The following is a 21,758-nucleotide window of genomic DNA, read 5'->3' as shown; positions in this document are numbered from 1 at the left end:
TCCTTGTGCCCTCCATCTTTCCCAACATCAGGGTCTTTTCCAAGGAGTCTTCTCTTCTCATGAGGTGGCCAAAGTCTTAGAGCCTCAGCTTCAGGATCTGTCCTTCCAGTGAGCACTCAGGGCTGATTTCCTTCAGAATGGAGAGGTTTGATCTGCTTGCAGTCCATGGGACTCTCAAGTGTCTCCTCCAGCACCATAATTCAAAAGCATCAATTCTTTGGCGATCAGCCTTCTTTATGGTCCAGCTCTCACTTCCATACATCACTACAGGGAAAACCATAGCTTTAACTATACGGACCTTTGTTGGCAAGCTCCTGTTTTTCCCTGGGAGGGCACCCCAGCAACCATAGGACGTATTGCATCTCATTGTCACACAATACTACAACTTGTCCTTGGGTACATGGCGTTTTTTTTATATAAAAAAAATACTGTTGGGGGAAAGTGGAAACGGTATGACCATGAGGAGTAGCACCATTCTCTTAAAAATAAAAAGCCAAATTCTTTGGGGTTATGTAGAGGGTATCTGCATTGTGTTCTACAACCTCTTTTGCAGCGATGGCCAGATATCTTTTGGCCTTATGGAAGCTCCCTCTTAATTGCCTTTCGTTTTTGTTTTTTTGTCAGCTCGTGCGGGGTGGGGTGGGGGGCAGATCAGCAGACACCCCACTCCCTCATATGGGGAGAGCCCGGCACTGCCTACCAGCCATTTCCTGAGCTATTGGTGAGCCGCTCTTCCCCCTTGCCAGACATTTGAGCAACCCCTGCTGCTAATCCTTCTGGCTAATGAGGTACCCAGAGCAGTTGCAAACTGTTTAAAATGCCTCTCTTGCGAGGATTAGGGGCGGGGAGAGGGAGGAGAAGGCAGAAGTCGCTTTGGGTTAAAAAAGGCTCCAGGTCTGGGCGATGCTTTTGTGTGTGCGATTCACTATCACATATGAGAGAAGGAGGGGGGGGGCAAGCCTTTGGGACTTCCTGCCACCCTGTGGGTAGAAAATCATCTTCTCTTTCTTCTTCTTGGTCCATGACTGCCTCCAGCCCTGCTGTCCCCTTTTCTCTCAAACGCTGGCTTTTTAAAAAAATAATAATAATGCAAAAATTGTGCTGTAATCTTCTAGCATTAAACAGAGAGTGTCTTTTGGGGATTGGGAGGGCAGCTGTAGCAGCTGTAGCTCCCAAGAATTGCCAAGCTCCCAAGAATTGCTATTGATGTTGTGAATTGATTTTTTTTTCTATCATGCTACCCCAGCCACAATTCGGGATAAATATATTCATGAATATGAATACAGAAAACGACACAGATCTGTACTGTACCTGTATAGCCACGTAACAAAACCAAAATCCCAATCTGAAGGCGGGGTGCGTAGCCAAGAGAGGATTGTCTAGCACAGGGGTCTGCAACCTTTAAGACAAAAAGAGCCACTTGGACCCGTTTCCGAAAAAACAACAACAACTGGGAGCCGCAAAAACATTGCAACATTTAAAACAAATATAACACTACATATATTGTTTCTGGCCTTAATGCTATATATACAGGATCGTGCAGTCAGCTGTCAATCTCAAGAAAAAAGGACAAATTAATAGCTAATTAAAATATTTAATTTACAACCAAGTAACCAGGTTAATGGGACTTTTGCTCCTGAACCTCAGTGCTCAGTGTCTGCACATCAGGGCTGTAAGACGTCACCTTCATTTTCACACAGGCTTGCAAGCTGTCATCTGTGAGGCGTGATCAGTGCTTGTTTTTAATATAGTTCATGTTGGAGAAGACCTGCTCACATACATATGTGGAAGAGACCACAAGGGCCATCGAGTCCAACCCCCTGCCAAGCAGGAAACACCATCAGAGCACTCCTGACATATGGTTGTCAAGCCTCTGCTTAAAGACCTCCAAAGAAGGAGACTCCACCACACTCCTTGGCAGCAATTCACCTAACTTTCACCTGCTTAAGTTTGAAAAGGGGCTTCAAGCAACTAAAAAGGGGCTTCAGGCAACTAACTCCACGTGGAATTCCACGCGACCGCGACTGCATAATCAATGCTACAAAATGCCAAAGAAAATTAACCAGGGCCCCAGTGAACCATAAATCATAATCAGTGCCTGATGTAAATAATAATTAATAATGAGGGCCCAATGTCATCCTCGTCATTATAAAAATAATCCCTCTCTTCGTGCCACCCAGCCTCCCAAGAAAAAACCCCCACTTCAAACGGTCACAAAGCACAAATTCCACGCGACCGCGACTTGCTATGCCCAATAATCAATGCCCCAAAATGCCATAGAAAATTAATCAGGGCCCCAGTGTACCATAAATCATAATCAGTGCCTGATGTAAATAATAATTAATAATGAGGCATTCGTCATTATAAAAATACCGTATTTTTCGCCCCATAGGACGCTCCGTCCCATAGGACGCACCTAGTTTTTTGGGGGGGAAATAAAGGGAAAAAAAATTCCCTTTATTTCCCCCCCCAAAAGCAGGTCGGGGAAACCGAACCAGGTCGAGGAACAGCGTGATGGCGGCGCTGCGCCTCCCTGCTGTCCCCCGAGCTTGTGGGGCTGGCCGATGCCTGCGGGGCGGCAGGCTGCTATCCGCAGCGTGGGGAGCCTTGCCGGGAAGTCCGGCAAGGCTCCCCACGCTGTGGATGTCTGCCTGGCGAGGGGGGCGCTCTGATTTAGGGCGCCCCGCCCGCCGGGCGGCAGGCTGCTATCCGCAGCGTGGGAAGCCTTGCCGGGACCTCCGGCAAGGCTCCCCACGCTGCGGATGTCTGCCTGGCGAGGGGGGCGCTCTGATTTAGGGCGCCCCGCCCGCCGGGCGGCAGGCTGCTATCCGCAGCGTGGGGAGCCTTGCCGGGACCTCCGGCAAGGCTCCCCACGCTGCGGATGTCTGCCTGGCGAGGGGGGCACTCTGATTTAGGGCGCCCCGCCCGCCGGGCGGCAGGCTGCTATCCGCAGCGTGGGGAGCCTTGCCAGGACCTCCGGCAAGGCTCCCCACGCTGCGGATGTCTGCCTGGCGAGGGGGGCGCTCTGATTTAGGGCGCCCCGCCCACCGGGCAGCAGGCTGCTATCCGCAGCGTGGGAAGCCTTGCCGGGACCTCCGGCAAGGCTTCCCACGCTGCGGATGTCTGCCTGGCGAGGGGGGCACTCTGCTTTACGGCGCCCCGCCCGCCGGGCGGCAGGCTGGTCACCTCCGCCCCTCGCCTCCGCCCCTCGCCTCCGCCCCTCGCCACCGCCCCGGAGCCGCAGCAAAGGCTTTAAAGAGCCGCATGCGGCTCTGGAGCCGCAGGTTGCCGACCCCCGGTCTAGCACATGGGTAGGCAAACTAAGGCCCGGTCCAATCACCTTCTAAATCTGGCCCGCGGACGGTCCAGGAATCAGTGTGTTTTTACATGAGTAGAATGTGTCTTTTTATGAAATTGCACCTCTGGGTTATTTGTGGGGCCTGCCTAGCATTTTTACATGAGTATAATGTATGCTTTTATTTAAAATGCATCTCTGGGTTATTTGTGGGGCATAGGAATTCATTCATTTCCTCCCAAAAAAGTCTGGCCCCCCACAAGGTCTGAGGGCAGTCGACCGGCCCCCTGCTAAAAAAGCTTGCTGACCACTGGTCTAGCATCACCCAGAAAATAGGTGGTTTTCAATTCTTCTCCGTTCCCCTCTTTGTTCTAAAGCAAGCTTCCCCAAACTGGTGCCTGCCAGCTGTTTTGAACATAGGAACGCTGGGGAGCTTCCTTATAATGAATAAGACCTTTCGTCCCTGTAGCTCAGTATTGCGTGTCAAAACCCCTCCCCCAGAAAGAAAGACACAGGACACGATGTTTAAGTTTAATGGGCATGAAATGGCCACAACTTTATTGATTAGAGAATTGAAGGTATTGGCCCTAGGCATTGGCTCCTATCCGCTACCCGGCATGATGTCCGGGAAGGGTTAACACTAACCGTGGGAGGCCCCCGTTGGAGTACGCCAACTAGGATCCCACGGGTGTCACCGCTTGGGGCGTGCCGGGGGCCCTTACCTAGGTAGGTTTCGGACAAGACAACGCCCCTCGGAGTCCTGTACCGGACTACCCCATTTTCTGGGGGAAGGTGATGGCGTTCCTTCCCCCCCCCATCCATTTGCATAACAATTGAACCCCAGCCAATGCCTAACCGCCAATACAGGGAAAGTTGTGACGGTTTGCTACGAGGTAGGCGAAAAAACCAACTGGCGGAAGATCGCCAACTTGGAAAAATTCCTACCAGGCCCCTTGCGGCGACCAACCGAAGTCCATAGCAAGGTCATGACTACCTACGGCTACCTAAACGTCTAAGGGTGGGTGGGATGGGAAAACCTCTCAGCTGGTCGGGAGTGAAGAGGGCGGACCCTGGCCGTGCCCGGCTTAAAATACTTTAAGCCACGCCTCCCCCCGGCCCGCCGATAGGCGGGCGGGGTCGCGAGCACGCCCAGGGATTCCCCCAACTCTCGCGGGGGCCAAGGTTAGCCCCCGCGCTTGGGGAGGAGGGGCTAGACCGCAACCCCCTCTCCTCCCCATAGTCGGAAATGGCTTTGTCCACACTGGCCGGCAGCAGCCCTCCAGGACCAGGGTCTCTGCTAGACCTCCCTGAAGATGCCTGGGATTTTGGACCACGAAGATCTGTCTGGCCACTGCAAGAACAGGATCCTGGGCTCTCTGTGGCCCTCCGGCCTGTTCCTGCAGCCATGCTTGTCTTGTGTACTTAGCAGGGAGTGTGCCATCGCTGCGTGAGGGACTGGGAGATACTGCCCCAATCCCCACGTGGGGTGTTATTTATCCTGTTAACAGAGAAATCTGAGGGCTCCCTTGGACAAAAAACAAGGACACCAGCCAGGAATAGCAGAGCAAAACAGCAGCCAGTAGGCTTGGTCTTTATTGAAGACTGCCGCCACAGGACTCCCACCTGCCACCAGGTGAAACAAAGTGGAAGCCCAGAACAAAAGAAGACCCCAACTTTTATTAGCTGCTAATCCCCATGTCACAGCCCCCCCAAACTACATCACTCATACATCACGGTTACATCATGAAAGGAGAGGTCTAGTGGCCGTAATCTGGACCCTGCCCCATGGTTCTCCTTGCCCTCCACCAAACATCCATCAAGTGTAATAAAAGAGATATTTACATTTCCCTGTTTCCCAGCCAAGTTCATCACACCCTTTTGTCTTCATCTGGGTTTGTTATTTCTGGAATGGCTACCTGTCTGGCACTCAGGTGTCAGGATGCCAGGGATTATCACTCAGGCAGAGGGGCTGCTGAGCAGCTGAGCTCACATGTCCATATGAATTTCTGAAGTTTTCCCAATGAGCCAGTACATAGAGACATTTATCAGTGAATTCTTACGTTTGGTATTGTGCAGCAGAGGCCCTTTGAATAGATAGGAAGAAACTGTGATGAAGTGTTTTGTGGGGACAAATCACAAAAGTCACAAAAGTGATTGTGCCGGTTTTGGTAGTGGGCCGCATGTGCATGATATCTGCTGGAGGGGCAATTCCCCCCAACCTATACATAAATTCCTGCAACAATCCCCCCTCCTTTCCCCTGTGGAAAAGCTGTGGCTGATCATCTGTTCCTTCATCTGGTCTTTGGGGAGAACATTGCTCTGCGTGATGTACTGGGAGGTTGGCAGATAAGACCTACGCGAATCTAGTAACATTTGAAAGGGAGCAGGGCTTTATCTTTGAATGATGACGCTGCCTTCCTCCGCTTGTTCTTCCCCTCTCTTAAAGCTGTCGGATCCTAGTATGTGGAAAGAGCACAGGTGATGTTGGGGGAGGCAGGAGGAAGTGGGAGGAGGAGGGTAGGGAATAATAATAATAGCCAAGTGGGGGCTGGAGCTGGCAGGAGGTCCAGACGGGAACTGATTTTCTTTCTCCAGGGCTATTTTCATTCAATGAGTTCGCCTCCCTCCTCTCTCCCTTTCCCCAGGCTCCTCCTGATAGGCTGAGGCCCCCATTTGAAGTGCCTCTCTCCTCTCCGATTGGCCAGCGGGGACAGCCCGGTCTGAAAGCGGTGGGCGGTCCCTTGCCTTGAAATAGGCTGCTCAGCGCTCAGCCCTCTCTGCCCAGCGCCAGCTCCTGCCTTTGTCTGCCGGGTGCTGTTTGTCTGAGGGACGACAGCTCAGAAATCCCAGCTCTGGAGCAGCGGCAGCAGCACTAGAGCTGTGCCAGGAGGGGTGGAAAAGACCTGCAGGGTCAAGGAAGCCCGCCGGGTCTCAGCCACTGATTTTGCCCTCTTTTCCTTCTCCGCAGCAAAGTGTCAGGCCAGCAGCGGACTCCTGTTGATCGAGAGCGGGGAGGCAAGCCGGAGCAGCGTTTTTCCAGGGTGGGCTGCCCTCTGTGGCATGTGACAACCCCTTCCCTGCCACGGGACACGGCAACGGTCTAGAAGCATTGCGGTGAGTGCCATGCCGGTGGAGACCCTCCAAGCCAGCCACGCCATGAAAGGCGTCCCGGCCGCTGCCCCCTTCACCTCCGCCATGCCGTTCCGAATCCTGAACAAGGGCCCAGAATACTTCCGGCGGCCGGCGGCCGGCGCTGCTGCCAAGAAGCCCAGCGCGGTGGAGAGGCTGGAAGCGGACAAGGCCAAGTATGTCAAAAGCCAGCAGGTGGCCAGCACGAGACAGGAGCCGGTGAGGGCTCTGTTCCTCAAGCAGCCCCTCTTCACCCCAGGGGTGCGCCGGGTGATGCTCACCCCCAGCCGGAAGACCCCGCAAGGAGGGCGCCGGGCGGAGGCGCGTGGGGCCGCCAAGACCTCCCTGAACCTGGAGATCCTCAACAACCTGATCAACTTCTGCGACGGCCCGTTGTCATTCCCCAAGCCGGAGAAGAGCCCCGCAGAGCACAAGTGGGGGGCAGGGGGCCAGGGCTGGAGCCCCGGGAGCCTCCCGGATACCCCAAGGAAGAAGGGCCACCCGGCGGAAGGCATGAGCAAGCTGTCCCAAAGCTCGGCCTCCTCCAAGCCGCCCAGCACGGTCGCTGTGCGCAGGGTGGACGTCCGGCCGTGCGGGGCCTTGAGGGCAAGTGTCGTCCCCAGCATCCACCTGACGCCGGTCCCCTCCTCCCCCGCGCAGGCCAAGATCCTGTCTGCTGGCCCCCTAAGCTCCCCCAGCCCCCGCGGCGAGCTGCGGACAGACAGCGCCAGGCGGCAGACCTTGCTGCACCGCTCCAAATCGGACCTGAGCGACCGGTACTCCCGGGCGACGGCGGACCTTGAGCGCTTCTTCAACTACTGTGGCCTGGACCCGGAGGACATGGGGGACGTGGAGGTGGAGCGCTTCACCCGGGCCAGTTCGGACATTGTGTCCGTCAAGTTCCACAGCGTCAGCACGGCCAGCTCGGAGGGCACCCGCTCTCGCCGCAGCGCTGTCACCTTGGAGGAGAGGCAGGCCGAGCGCATTCCTTACGGCATCTCCATCATCGAGCGCAACGCCCGGGTCATCAAGTGGCTGTATGGGCTACGGCAAGCCAGAGAGTCCCAAAAGGTATCCAACGTATAGCGGTACTTTGGTGGGCTCCAACAGGAAGCGAGGAAAACAAACAAACAAACTTTCCCCACCCCACCGTTTGTTTCAGTGTGTGTTTTTTATATTTAATGTTGGAGGGAAAACGTTGGCAACTGTTGCATGGGTTTTGTGCGTGTTCCTTTTGAGAAATGTCTGGTGTGCCTTGGGGCAGCGGGGTGGTTCTGATGAGGCGTCCCATAACTTAAATCCCTGCAGAAAATCCACCTGGGGAAGAGAGGTATCTGGGCTCCTTCTGAATCTCCAAAAAGTCCAAAAGGAAGAGAGTTCATTAGAATGTCTTTTCCAGGAGTGAGAAGCCCAGAGCAAGCAGGTTGCTAAATTCTTGCCAAGTCCTGTAAGGGATGCATAAGGATGGAGCCCCCTGAATATGTGGGGATTGTTACAACAGGAGGAAGCAACCCGTTGGAGGAGGGATCTGCAAACTTCCAGGTGTTGCTGGACTCCAACTCCCATCCACACTGACCATTGGCCATGTTTGGTAGTGGTGGTGCTCTGGAAATGTGGGGGTCCAGTTGAAGGGCCTTCGCAGACAACTCTTAAGCCAGACATTGCTGTTTTAATTCCTAAGGTCTTGGTTGCACCCGTTTGTGTGCTAAGCCTTGGGAATCTGTGCAGCACAGAGCAGACAGGGATAAGCTTTTGCAGAAGCAACAATGGGATTGTTAACAATGGAAATCTTAACGGCTGAGAGGGCTGTAAAAAAAACACCCACCGGGCCTATTGTGAGAGAGGTGGAAGAATGCAAGCTGTTTCTGCAGGCGCCCAGGAAATACCTGCTTGGGCCTGCAAGCCCAGGAAATAGCCAAGCACCCATTGACCTGTGGTGGCATTCTGCCCTGGAAGTCCCCCCCCCAAAGACCCAAACTGGGCAATTCAGTAGAGTCTTGTCCCAGGGTGTCCAAAACAAAGGGAAGTGAATGATGGGATGCTGATAGCATCCTTGAGGATGTAGCAACTGCTTTTGCAACCTTTTGGTAGTGTGGAGGTGTCTTCCGGGTTCAGGGGTCTGGGTTGTTAGCCAGGAAGGTGTGTGGACCTCTCTCCCCGAGCTTTAGGGAAAACCCCTTGTTTCCAACAGCTTGTGCTTGGGGGCACGTGGCGCTGAGTCTTCCATCAAACAACCGCCGCCTGTGATGCAACCATCCATGTCCATATCCTATTGTTTCTGATGCCAAGCAAGAGCTCTCTGCCGGGGTGGAGAACGTAGAATAAACTGGCTGTCATCAGCCAGCAGGTTTCCCAAAAACCCTGAGCCTAATTTTCCCCATCCTAAACCTTTGGGGAGGTGACTTGGGTCATACACGTCTTCTTAAAACCCCTTTTAAAGAAAGATAATTTAGAAATGTGTTTGATGATTAAACCAGACCGTGGACCCCTCTGAATTGTTTGCAGAAAACAAAGGGTCCTTTTCTGTCCAGGCTCTCCGGGGAGAAAATTTTCTCTCCCGGTCACCAGCTGAGCAATAAAGGGACATTGAAGGGGCATGGACTGAATCTCCTCATGTTTTGGGGACACTTGCTGTCCTGCCTGTTCCTTGAAGGATGCAGCTGGCTAACGCACAGCTCTTTTGACTGTGTTCCAATACTGCGAACCGTTTGCAGGTGTGCTTCCACCTGTCTGGTGTTTGTGCACCTATTCTCCTCCGAAGGCTTGAGCTCAAAGCAGATAATAGCTCTCCTCTGCTTCCACCACCTTTCCATAACTGGATGTTGTTTTACGTGTGATTATCTCACCTCTTCTCCAATATGAATGGGGGACTGTGAACTCCCCTTTGGAGAGGTGAGCCGAAGAACGCACTGGGAAAGTGTTGGGATCCACAGTTTCTGGTCGGATGGTATTTGCCCCGGCACCCAATTGTCTTGAGTTTTGCTCAGCCATAGGATTTCCTGTTCGGAAGGGGAGTCAATTCTGGTGCTCATCACTTTGGCTAGAGTGGGTCTCCTGCCTAATAAAGAATAGCTGCCCCGTCCCGTACAGGTGGCAAACAGGGAGCAGAAAAAGGCTGGAGGGAAATGGGTGAAGACATCCAGACTGAAAAATAAAACAAGCAATTCTTTCTGTCCAGGACCTGACGCAGAAGATAGCCACCAGTAGTGGATTTATACCAGGCAAACCTGCCGCTCTCCTGATGTTCCCAGGACTACAACCCCTATCATTCTTTCCCAGTAGCCATGCTGGCTGGAGCTGATGGGATTTGTAGTCCAGCAATACCTTGATAGCCACAGGTCCCTCGTCTCTGGTGGATACAGATCTGTAACAGTCCGGCAGGAACAGAATTTGGCCAGGATGTTTAGCAATGCAGCCACCCACCTCTAGTCACCTTCCCCAACTTTGGCTACGTTTTTATTGTGTGTGTGTGTGTGTGTGTGTGTGTGTGTGTGTGTGTGTGTGCTTGTGTATGAGTGCAACTCCTTCTCTTTGTATTTCGAAACTCTGAGCCTGTTTGCATTGAAACTTGTTATTTATATAATGTTTCTTTGTATTTGTTCTTTCCAAGTTTGTATATTATTTTGTGCCCACGGTTGTGAAGTTTAGCTAGCAAGGGAAAGGCGGGGGAGAAAAACAAAAACAAAAACTCCTGTCAACTTATTTGTATTAAAGTCTTGCTCTGTAAAGAATGGCCTGCTTGCCTCCCTCTCTATCTCTTTCTCTCTTCCCGTCGGATAGACACACCCGGTTGAACGCATGTAACCTCAGCAGGAAAAGGGTATATTGGAACGGACTTGTCGGGGAAGGGTGCTTTTGTGTTTAAAAATAAGCCTTCTTTGCAGAAGGGAGGGGGGCGGTTCTGGGGCCAGCCTGCACAGCTGGGATTGAAATCTGTACAGAAAATGGGTGAATGGATAGTATTTGGAGAGACGACAACTCTCTGATGCCACCTCTACTGAGGAAAAAAGCAAAAATCCTTTGGCCTCCTTCCCTATGTTATGGAGGGGTGCAAGCCTGACTGTTCACCTTTGCACATCCATCACGGTGAGCCTCTAGGCCTCCTGCTGTTGATATACTATGCTTCTTAAGAATGCAAGAAGAGATTGCAGGATCAGGTCAATGCCCCATCTAGTCCAGCATCCTGTTCTCACAGTGGCCAGCCAGAAACCCACAAGAGCCCCTCTCCTCTCCTGTAAAGGTAAAGGGGTAAAGGGACCCCTGACCATTAGGTCCAGTCGTGGCCGACTCTGGGGTTGCGGCGCTCATCTCGCTTTTTTGGCCGAGGGAGCCAGCGTACAGCTTCCAGGTCATGTGGCCAGCAGGACTAAGCCGCTTCTGGCAAACCAGGGCAGTGCACGGAAACGCCGTTTACCTTCCCGCCAGAGTGGTACCTATTTATCTACTTGCACTTTGACGTGCTTTCGAACTGCTAGGTTGGCAGGAGCAGGGACTGAGCAATGGGAGCTCACTCCGTCGTGGGGATTCAAACCGCCGACCTATGGATCGGCAAGTCCTAGGCTCTGTGGTTTAACCCACAGCGCCACCCGCAACCCTCTCCTCTCCTGTAGTTTCCAGCAACTGATATTCAAAAACATTGCTACCTCCAACTGTAGAGGCAAAGCTATTGCACTGGCTCCCGGTGGAGTATCGGGTCAGATTTAAGGTGCTGGTTTTGACCTTTAAAGCCCTTTGTGGCTTAGGGCCCTTGTATTTACGGGACCGCCTCTCCTGGTATGCCCTGCAGAGGACCTTAAGGTCCATGAATAATCGTTGCTTAGAGGCCCTAAAGAAGTCAGATTATCCTCCACCAGGGCCAGGGCCTTCTCAGTGATGGCTCCAACCTGGTGCAATGCTCTGTCCCATGAGACCAGGGCCCTGCAGGATTTAACTTCCTTCTGCAGGGCCTGTAAGACAGAGCTATTCTGCCTGGCTTTCAACTTGAACTTAGCCTGATCTTTTATTCCCCTTCCTTCCCTCCCCCTCCCCTTTTTGTGAAGATTACCCGCTCTGGGATCCCACAGCTAATTCTCCCCTGGTCTCCTCGCTGGCCCAAATAGGACTAATTTAGCCAGCTAGCCTTGGTGATCATCTAATGTTTATTGGATGGATTTTCCCCCTAAATTGATTTTTGAATTCTGAATATATTGTTATTCACGTTTTATATTTTATTTTATGCTGTTTTTTGTTGCATCAATTAAATGTTTTAAATTTGTTGTTAGCCGCCCTGGGCCTGGTTTTCTGAACTGGGAAGGGCGGGGTATAAATAAAAATTTATTACTATTATTATTTTCCATGAATTTGCCAAACCCTCTTTCAAACTCGTCCAAATTGGTGGCCTTCACTGCAAGTTTTCCCAAAAAGCACAATGGCCCAAACAAATTGGTGCTAGCACCATCGGCCCAACTTTGCTGTGTTAATTCACATTATGAATCAAAATGCATAGCGACTCTTGCTGTGTTAGAATCATAGACTTGCAGAGCTAGAAGGGACCCAAAGGTCATCTAGTCCAACCCCCAGCAATGCAGGGATCTCAGCTAACAAATTTGTTAACTAACAAACGTGATGGAACAGGACATGATATTTCGATATTTCATTATTATTTTGACACCCCTCGTTTCTGCACTTTTCTTCTCTGCTCTCAATAAATATGAATTACAACCTGCCTTTCAGAGCCCGTTGCCCATCCAAGGCGAATTAATTCAAAGCAATAATAACAATGCATAAAATAGCCATCAAATCCATTAATTTAGAAGAAGCATTAAAAAAATCAAACAAGTTAAAGGATGTTTATGAGGGGGCTGTGCATATTTCCCTAGGAAGGGAGTTCCAAAGGTGTGGATCCACAACTGAAAAGCCACTGCCTTTCGGTATGTGCCATTTATCACATCGAGACACAGAACAGGTCCTCTGATGCTGATCTTAAAGTTCAGGCAGGCTTATATAGGTAATAATAATAATAATAACAATTTATTATATATGCCCTGCCCATCTGGCTGGATTTCCCCAGCCACTCTGGGCGGCTTCCAACAGAATATTAAAATACAATAACCTATTCAACATTAAAAGCTTCCCTAAACAGGGAAGGTGATCCTCCAGATAACCAGGTCTCAAAAATCATCCAGGGATTTAAAAGTTAAAACCAGCACCATATTTGGGTGGGGGGTTGCTATTAAGAAAACACAAAACAATTTGAAAACCTATTCCCCACATGGCTTGACCAATGCCAGCAGACATTTGCCTTACCTTTCTGCTACTCGCTTGCATTTTTTTTAAAACATCTAGCCTGTTGAAGAAGACTTCTGGGGAACTCCAAAGCTGGCATACTATTTCATGACTTGTTGGTTGGCCGAATTAAGTGCCTTGTTGTTCCTTGCTATCTCTCTGCGTGATCCAGTGAAAGTTAAAGAATGAAATGATAGGTAAAGGGTAAAGGGACCCCTGACCATTAGGTCCAGTCATGGCCGACTCTGGGGTTGTGGCGCTCATCTCGCTTTATTGGCCAAGGGAGCCGGCGTACAGCTTCCGGGTCATGTGGCCAGCATGACTAAGCCGCTTCTGGTGAACCAGAGCAGCGCACGGAAACGCCGTTTACCTTCCCGCCGGAGCGGTACCTATTTATCTACTTGCACTTTTGACGTGCTTTCGAACTGCTAGGTTGGCAGGAGCAGGGACCGAGCAACGGGAGCTCACCCCGTCGCGGGGATTCGAACCGCCGACCTTCTGATCGGCAAGTCCTAGGCTTTGTGGTTTAACCCACAGAGCCACCCGCGTCCCTGTGGACCATGTCCCTGTGAAATGATAAACTCCCCCCAAATCCAGGACAGGACACATAGTGAGGCAAGGAAAAAGGGATGTCTCCTTTGTTCATGCAGTCCTTTAGCTCAGTGTTTCCCAACCTTTTTTGGGCAAAGGCACACTTGTTTGATGAAAAAAATCTCGAGGCACGCCACCATTACAGGCCCGTGACGTCAGCGCGCAGCGTCACGCCGGGAGGGACGCACGAAAGTGTAAGTTTCAATTTTTTTCCCTCCCCCTTGCCGGGGAACCTCCAAGCTTTGGGGGTGGGGGGGGAGGCAGCAAAGCGAGGCAGGAAGGAGAGCACGGCTTGGCTGGGTGAGCTTTGGCAGGGAATGAGAGCCGCGAGGCGGGCGCTGCGGACGGAGGCGCTGCCCGCCGAGCTCGCAGGCAGCCAGGCAGGCAGACGGCGAGAGCCCCGTGCTGGGCGGCCTCTCCTCGCCGCCGCCGCCCCGCCTCTCGCCGCCCGACTCGCCCGCCTCCGTCCAGGCAACATCTCGCGGCACACCAGGCAACGTCTCGCGGCACACTAGTGTGCCGCGGAACAGTGGTTGGGAAACACTGCTTTAGCTGTGATTCTTCCATACAGGGGTTGGACTAGATGGCCCATTAGGGTCCCTTCTGACTACAGTTCTGTGGTTCGGTTGGGAAATGCTTCTGTCCCAAGAGCTGAGCTTATAGGGGAGACCAAAATACGCCTCATACGAAATCTGCTAAGTGCGCATTAAAAACAGCAAAGCCTGTTTTGCCCTCTGCCTAATCCCTTCTGTGCCAGCCTGCCGCCGTGCCCCCGTTTGAAATTTCAGCCGCGGGCCTCTGGCAGAAACCCGCTTTTGGGGAAAGAGAAAGGTTTTCCCTGGCTCAGTGTTGCTCGAGAGGCATTAGCGGGAAAGGTCAGGCTGTGAGAAGCGGCCCTTATGATCTCATTTCTGAGAATGGACCCGGAGGGAGCGCAGAGAGGGAGGGAAAGAGAGGTGAGGGGGAAAACTCCACCACTGGACAATTTGAGATCAGGAGTGGTGGCCAGAGGGCCTGCAGAAATTGATCTGCACCTCCAAAACTGATAGGGGCTGCAGTGTCCACAGGGGTGGCGGCAGAACTCCCCAAATTCCCAGCTTTCGTTTAAAAACAAAGAATAAAACACAGCCAGGGTTGTGGAGTGTTTTTGCAGCATTTCTCAAACTTGGGCCTCCAGCGACTGTTGGACTACAACTCCCATCATCCATAACCACAGGCCATGCTAGCTAGGGATGATGGGAGTTGTAGTCCGGCAATAGCTGGAGACCCAGGTTGGGGGAAAAACCACTGGATTAGAGTGTCTGGTTAGGACCTGGGAGACTAGAGTTCACTTCCCCACACGGCCATGAAGCTGATGGGAGTTGTAGTCCAAAACATCTCCAAGGCGCTCAAGGTGGCAGGCGTGGTTCTCCTCCTACCCATTTTATACTTACAGTGAGGGAGGTGAGGCTTAGAGTGAGCAGCTGGCCAACGGCCGACCAATGAGCTTCATAGCTAAACTGGGATTAAAAAAAAATTATTGATACTTATTCAAAAATGTACAAAAGTTGATGCTCATTGCAAAACATATTTTTATATTACACCACTTAATCTAGTTAAGAACAAAGGAAAAACGGAAAAAAGGAGAGACCGAAAGACAGAGAAAACAGAAGAGGCGGAGAGAGAGATTAAAGGACTTCCGGTTCTCTGTCCTGCAGCTAAATATAGTATCCAACTCATTAAAACCAAACCACTCTTATCTCTTGTGAAACCAGTATTTTTTCAATCTTCAAATACCAAAATTGCAGGTTTTCTTGTTCATGAAAAAAGCCCATGGGACGTTTCCAATCCTGAATATATGTCAATAATGGTTTTTTCTCTATTTAAGCATGTTAACTTTGCCATTTCAACCGAGTCCCAATAGCTTTTCACCAGCCGTTCCTCTATAGTGGGTATCTGTCCACCATGGCTCAGTCGGGATTTGAACCCCCAGCCCAATCTTCTAAGCACTACACCGCACTAGATTTCGGAGGATAGCTTGCGGAGACTTGGCTTGTGAGTCAGAGCCGCGTGGGAGCTGTGCAACGCAGCTTAGCAGCCTCCCAAGACCTCGCCCTGCGTTGTAACCCAGCCCTGAAATTTTGCTGTTCTCCTCTGCCCCTGCCTGGGCCAGCAATCTGTGTCCCCTGAGCTCCTCCGTAAAAGTTGGCTGGGCTCGCTGACCACTTGCCAAGTATGACTTGGCCGTGGTTGCAAAGGCAGCCGAGGGAAATCCTGTATTAATGCACTCAGGGCGTATTTGGAGCTAGAAACACATTAGCGCTTCCTGCAGCCTCGCTTTCCCTCTCCCCCCTCCGTCCTCAGAGAAGTGCTGCACAAGTCCCATCTATGCAACAGCTGGCCAGGAAGCGATACACAAACACACAGACACACACACACAGAAAATGTGATTTCATTGAGTCCACTGTCTGCCAATCTCTTACCCAGCCAAATCTGAGGTGTTGGTACGAACATAATAGCTCGGGCAGCTGGGTTACTTGAGAGACCACCTTGTTCCTTAAATGTAATTAATCAGTCCATCAATTACGTCCCACCTTTTCCCCCAGATGGGGGCTCAAGGCAGCTTGAACAAAGTAAAAATAAACGCCGATAAAAATACAAAAAAGCTAACGACGTATAAAAGGGAAGGGTTTAAAAGCAAAAACCCCAGAGTGGCTGGGGCAACCCAGTCAGATGGGAGGGTACAAATTATTATTATTAATAATAATAATAATAATAATAATGGATCAGAACCATGTAAAAAACAAATCTGTTAAAATACAGAGAGTAAAACAGCACTATTTGAAAGCCCTTTCCTGAAAAAAAGAGTTCCCAAAGGCCCATTGGAATAAGAAAGGCTTTACCTGCTGGTGGAAGGAAAAGGAGGGAGCCAGTCTGACTTCTCCAGGGAGGGAGTCCCAGAGTCTAGGAGCAGCCACCAAGAAGGCCCTATTCTGCATCCCCACCAAGCATGCTTGTGGTGGGACCGAGAGAAGGATCTCCCCTGAAGATCTCAAAGCCCAGGACTAACTGCGTTCTGCAGGAGATCGCCTCCTAAAGTCTCAAACTTTCAGAAGTCCACTGCATGTTAACTTGGAGCCGGGGCTTTTAGGGAGGTTGTCCTGGTTCTGTGGAATACCATCCCGGTGAGATATGACAGGACAGACACCTATTTATCCGCACTCTGGAAATAACTGAAGACACTTTTGTTTCAACAAGCTTTTCCAGCTTTTTGGTCCCTGTTCTTTAACCTATCCCCACCTGTTTCTTGTCCCGTTTTTGAAACCATTTCTCCCCCTCCTCCCCAAAATCAGAGGAACAGTGCCTGTACATTTTGATTGATTGATTGATTGATTGATTGGATTCCCCTCCCACCCTTGTCTCCAAGGTCCTCAGTGTGATGTACATTGTTCTCTCCATTCATTTGATCAAAACAACAATCCTTCGAGGTAGACTAGGTGGAGAGACAGTGACTTGCCCCAGGTCAGTTGGTGAGCATCATGGCCGAGTGGAGATTCGAACCCCAGTCTTCCTGGTCCTAGCCTAACACGCTGACCACTACACCACACTTCCCCTCTGCTCCAAAACATTGCAGAGGGAAGCTGGCAGTTGACACCACCAGCCCCTGGACTGACAGGCAGGCGAGGCTGGTTGAGAGCAGGCTGAGATTGACAGGCCAGCGCTCCACTTGCCCTGACGGGTCCCGCCTTCACTTGCTAGAAATTATAACGAACACAAAGCAAGGTTTTGCTCCATCCTTTCTGGAGGGCAAATCCCAGAGCTCTCCCAATCCTTTCTTTGCTTTCATAAACTCAGGAATCAAGAGTTGGATGAAAGAGGGAAATCTATGCACCCCAAAGAGGCAACTCCAATAATAATAATAATAATAATAATAATAATAATAATAATAATAATAATAATAATTAATAATTTATTTATACCCCACCCATCTGGCTGGGCTTCCCCAGCCACTCTGGCTGACTTCCAACAAAATATTAAAATACAATAGTCTATTAAACATTAAAAGCTTCCCTAAACAGGGCTGCCTTCAGATGTCTTCTAAAAGTCTGGTTGTTGTTTTTCTCTTTGACATCTGGTGGGAGGGCATTCCACAGGGTGGGTGCCACTACCGAGAAGGCCCTCTGCCTGGTTCCCTGTAGCTTGGCTTCGCACAGCGAGGGAACCGCCAGAAGCCCCTCAGAGCTGGACCTCAGTGTCCGGGTAGAACGATGGGGGTGGAGACGCTCCTTCAGATATACTGGACCGAGGCCGTTTAGGGCTTTAAAGGTCAGCACCAACACTTTGAATTGTGCTCTTTGAATTGTACTTAGGATTGATCCCCAATATTTGCAGCCAAAGTTGGCTCAGAGAATGCGTTGGGCTGGGAGGGGAGGTTTGAATGAGGCTCGCTGCTCTTTGCTCCTGTTGGCAGTGACCCAGAAGGGGCAGGACAGGAACAGGAGGCAAGTCCGGGCCGTGAGCTTCAAGACAGCAAAGCAAGCTACAACGGAGTCATTGCCTTTCAGCTGAACCACAGAATAATAATAATGGCATACATCATTCTCCACCTCCCCATTTTATTGTCACAACGACAGCCCTGTGAGGTAGGTTAAACTGAGCGTGAGTGACCAAGCTGGGGTAGGTCACCAAGCTGGGGTAGTGAACTGATGTGGCCAAGGCAGGCCAAAGTATCTCTTATGTACAAAATTGCCTGACACCAAGTCTTAATCTGTGCACCTTCCATAGCCATGCGGAATCTCTCTCAGATGCAAGGGCCACATTAATTTTTAAGGGAATTTCCAGGGGCCGCATGCCAGTGGAAGGCTAGAGGAAAGAGCAGGCAAAGCAAAAAATGTGTTTTGTGTTGTGACGTCACACACTTCTCTCCAGGCAAGCCAGAGAGGCATTCTCAGAATTCAAGGATGCAACAATGGGGACTAGTCGCTTGATGTTTCTGTTTGATCCCTTCTCTCTTTTTTTGTATAAATTTTTAATTAGTTTTTCAACATAACATTTTCAACAATAATTAAACATATTTTTGCTTCTTATACATTTTTTTTGACATCCATCAATCACATCTGAAATTTTTCCAATCTAATTACTTAATTTACATTTCTTATCTTCACTATTACATTTAAATCTCATAACTAATATCTCTCTTCTTTCTCTTCTTTGCAATCTTTCATATATTTCTCCTTACAAAACCAGCGTAATTTGTTGATTACAGTTGCTCTTCAAATAATTCGTGTATTTCTTCCAATCTTCTGTAAATCTCTGGTCCCGCAGGTTTTGAATCCTTCCTGTCATTTTATCCAATTCTGCGTAGTCCATTAATTTTGTCCTGTTTGATCCCTTCTCTGTCGTCAAGACTGTCCAGGAATTCAGAGTCATCTTCCCAGTAACATAGCTATAGGGTGGAAACATGGTGTCACTTGCAAAGTGAGAAGGCTGTCAGATATCCTAAGAATGTTTATCCTTCATCCAGCTCCTTCTAGGACAATGTTTGCAGATGACTTTGTTCTTTCAAAGCGCGGATTGCACGAGGCCACATCGTAAACCCAAACAACGTAATTAGCCTTCCTGGCACGCGGCAAGAAGACGTCCAGAAACCACGTCATGCGACCAGTTCAAAACATGTTGCGTTGGGAAGAATGAGCTCTTGCCTCTGGCCATGGGGAGGAAAGGGTGTTGAAGGATGCCCATCACTCTCCCTTTCCCTTTGAAGTCTCCTCTTACCGTAACTTGGGGACTTTAAAAACAGGTTCTCCTTCCTTCCTGTGATCACTTAAGAGCTCCTGAGGAGGCGGGAAGAGGAGTCTGTGAGTTCTGCGAAGCTGAGATCAGAGATACCCATTGCAAAACCCAGCCGGTCTGGGTGCAAAGTCCTTCTACAGCAGGGGATTGCAGGATCGTATCATGTAACCCTCACCCACCCGTAGAGCTGATAGCAGTTTGATGTGTGTCTCTGCGTGAATTTAGTTGAGCAAATGGGATGGAAGGAAAGGGTTAAACACACACACACACACACACACACAGAGAGAGAGAGAGAGAGAGAGAGAGAGAGAGAGAGAGAGAGAGAGAGAGAGAGAGAGAGAGAGACCCAGTGTCACAATCCCCACAATACACAGAAAGGAGTTTTTGAGTTTTTAAACAAACAAACAAAAAACACCGGTCAAAGCAATCATGGGTCTTGCACTTTTTATATCCTCCAAATTCAGGGAGGACAGGAGTAAGAGAAAGATATATATAAATCTGTTAATTTTGGATCCTCTCTCTTTTAATTTCCAATCCTAACACCATTTTCTTCAATCTTAAATTCAGCCTTGAACTATTTTCTGCATGAGGTTTTTTTTTAAAAGAAGTTCTCAGGAAAAGTAACATGCATTTTATTTTCTGAAAACAAACAACCGGAACTGAACGGAGCTCAGTTCTGGCACCTCTCAGGTAGGGACCATTGCTATTCTAAGAAAACAAGGGAGGCATTCATAGTAAACTCCAGCATCTCTTTTTCTAGAAAAATAGCGCTGAGAATAGCTCTTCTGGATCAGGCCAGTGGCTCATCTCATCCAGAATTCTGTTCTCACAGTGGCCAACCAAAAGCCTGTGAGAAACCTACCTATTTGTGTGTGGTTTTGCCCAATAAATTTTCTCCCGCTTGGACTACTGCAATGCGCTCTATGTGGGGCTACCTTTGAAGGTGACCCAGAAACTACAACTAATCCAGAACGTGGCAGCTAGACTGGTGACTGGGAGTGGCCGCTAAGACCATATAAAACTGGTCCTGAAAGACCTACATTGGCTTCCAGTACGTTTCCGAGCACAATTCAAAGTGTTGGTGCTGACCTTGAAAGCCCTAAACAGCCTCGGTCCAGTATACCTGAAGGAGCGTCTCCACCACCATCATTCACTAAGGTCCAGCTCCAAGGGCCTTCTGGCAGTTCCCTCGCTGTGAGAAGCAAAGCTACAGGAAACCAGGCAGAGGGCCTTCTCAGTAGTGGCACCTGCCCTGTTGAACGCCCTCCCATCAGATGTCAAGGATACACCTATCTGACTTTTAGAAGACATCTGAAGGCAGCCCTTTTTAGTGACGTTTTTAATGTTTGATGTTTTGTCGCATTATTATTATTATTCTGTTGGGAGCTGCCCAGAGTGGCTGGGGAAACCCAGCCAGATAAGCGGGGTATAAATAATGAATTATTATTATTATTATTATTATTATTATTATTATTATTATTATATGGAGGGGCTCTCAGCATTAACACCCCGACAGATTTTCTTCTCCATTAGATCCAGCACAGAGCAAAAAGGCCTTTGTGCCTCCGGCTTCCTGCCTGTTTCCAGCTCAGGTCTCACACATACACTGGGTCTTGTCCTTCCACCTAGCACCTAGGTGAGTTGGGTGGAAGAAATGCCCACGCATTCACCTGTTATAACTCTTGCAACATGGCACATTCTTTTGGGGTGCTGAAGAGGACATTTAAGTGGCCAGTTAAGGCCAGTGTCTTACAAAGAAATTTATCTGACTATTTCAGCAATGGAAATCCCCTGTTAGATTCTAACCCTTTCTGGGTATAGGACCCCAAATACGATAATACGATAATCCTTATAGTCATTGTCCCATTTTTTGTTGTTTAGTCGTTTAGTCGTGTCCGACTCTTCGTGACCCCCTGGACCAGAGCACACCAGGCACTCCTGTCTTTCACTGCCTCCCGCAGTTTGGTCAACCTCATGCTGGTAGCTTCGAGAACACTGTCCCACCATCTTGTCCTCTGTTGTCCCCTTCTCCTTGTGCCCTCCATCTTTCCCAACATCAGGGTTTTTTCCAGGGAGTCTTTTCTTCTCATGAGGTGGCCAAAGCACTCAGGGCTGATTTCCTTCAGAATGGAGAAGTTTGATCTTCTTGCAGTCCATGGGACTCTCATACAGAACAACATACAGAACAACAACATTGAAAAATCTACATAAGACATTCAAAACCCAAGAAGCCTGCTATCCCAGCTATCCCAACCTGGTTAGTCCCCTAAAAACTCTGATGCCCCATTTTTAAATTCAATATACTCCCATACAGACTCCTTACAATGCGTTTAAAACCAAAATTGCATTTGGGTAGAAATTTCCAAGAACTGGAAGTGACTCAAGGAATCATCTAGACTGACCCCACCAAAACCACAACAGTTTGTTAACTTGCCGTCCACTCCACAGTTGGCACTGTAAGGAGCTCTGGGTACAAACCCTGCCTCATGTTGTTAAATCCTGTCCTGACTCCCACCCCACTGACCAGAGAGTGCAGACATTCCTGTTTGACCCCCTGTGACTCCCCAGATGCTGTTGAGGGATGGAAAATTCTTCCCAGACTTCCTCTGAGATCAGCTTACTGCTGGGTTGGAGCCTAAGGATCAATGGGTCTAATTTTAGCCAGAAGCCATGATCTCTGCTGGATTCAAATATCTACTTTCTTCAT

At 49.8% G+C, this 21,758-nt stretch overlaps 2 protein-coding genes across 7 annotated transcripts in view; one reads left to right on the top strand and one right to left on the bottom strand.

Moving 5' to 3' along the window:
* The window catches only part of FAM110A (family with sequence similarity 110 member A), a 31,165-nt gene extending 21,010 nt beyond the window's left edge, over positions 1-10,155 (top strand). For 3 of the 6 annotated variants that reach the window (XM_081196580.1, XM_081196584.1, XM_081196582.1), the window contains exon 2: positions 6,264-10,155. In XM_081196580.1, the coding sequence (XP_081052706.1) occupies positions 6,419-7,510 (1,092 nt within the window). In that variant the 5' untranslated portion in view covers positions 6,264-6,418 and the 3' untranslated portion in view covers positions 7,511-10,155. Of the gene's footprint in view, positions 1-624; positions 789-5,741; positions 5,774-6,263 lie in introns of all 6 variants that reach the window. The other 3 variants (XM_081196583.1, XM_081196581.1, XM_081196585.1) reach the window with 2 other exon arrangements.
* ANGPT4 (angiopoietin 4) overlaps positions 1-21,758 on the bottom strand; it is a 175,534-nt gene that overhangs the window by 74,694 nt on the left and 79,082 nt on the right. The gene's annotated exons all lie outside the window — the stretch shown is intronic.

Source organism: Podarcis bocagei, assembly GCF_964188305.1.
Source record: "Podarcis bocagei genome assembly, chromosome: 5".
NCBI lineage: Eukaryota > Metazoa > Chordata > Lepidosauria > Squamata > Lacertidae > Podarcis > Podarcis bocagei.
This window is presented reverse-complemented; position numbering and strand designations above follow the sequence as displayed.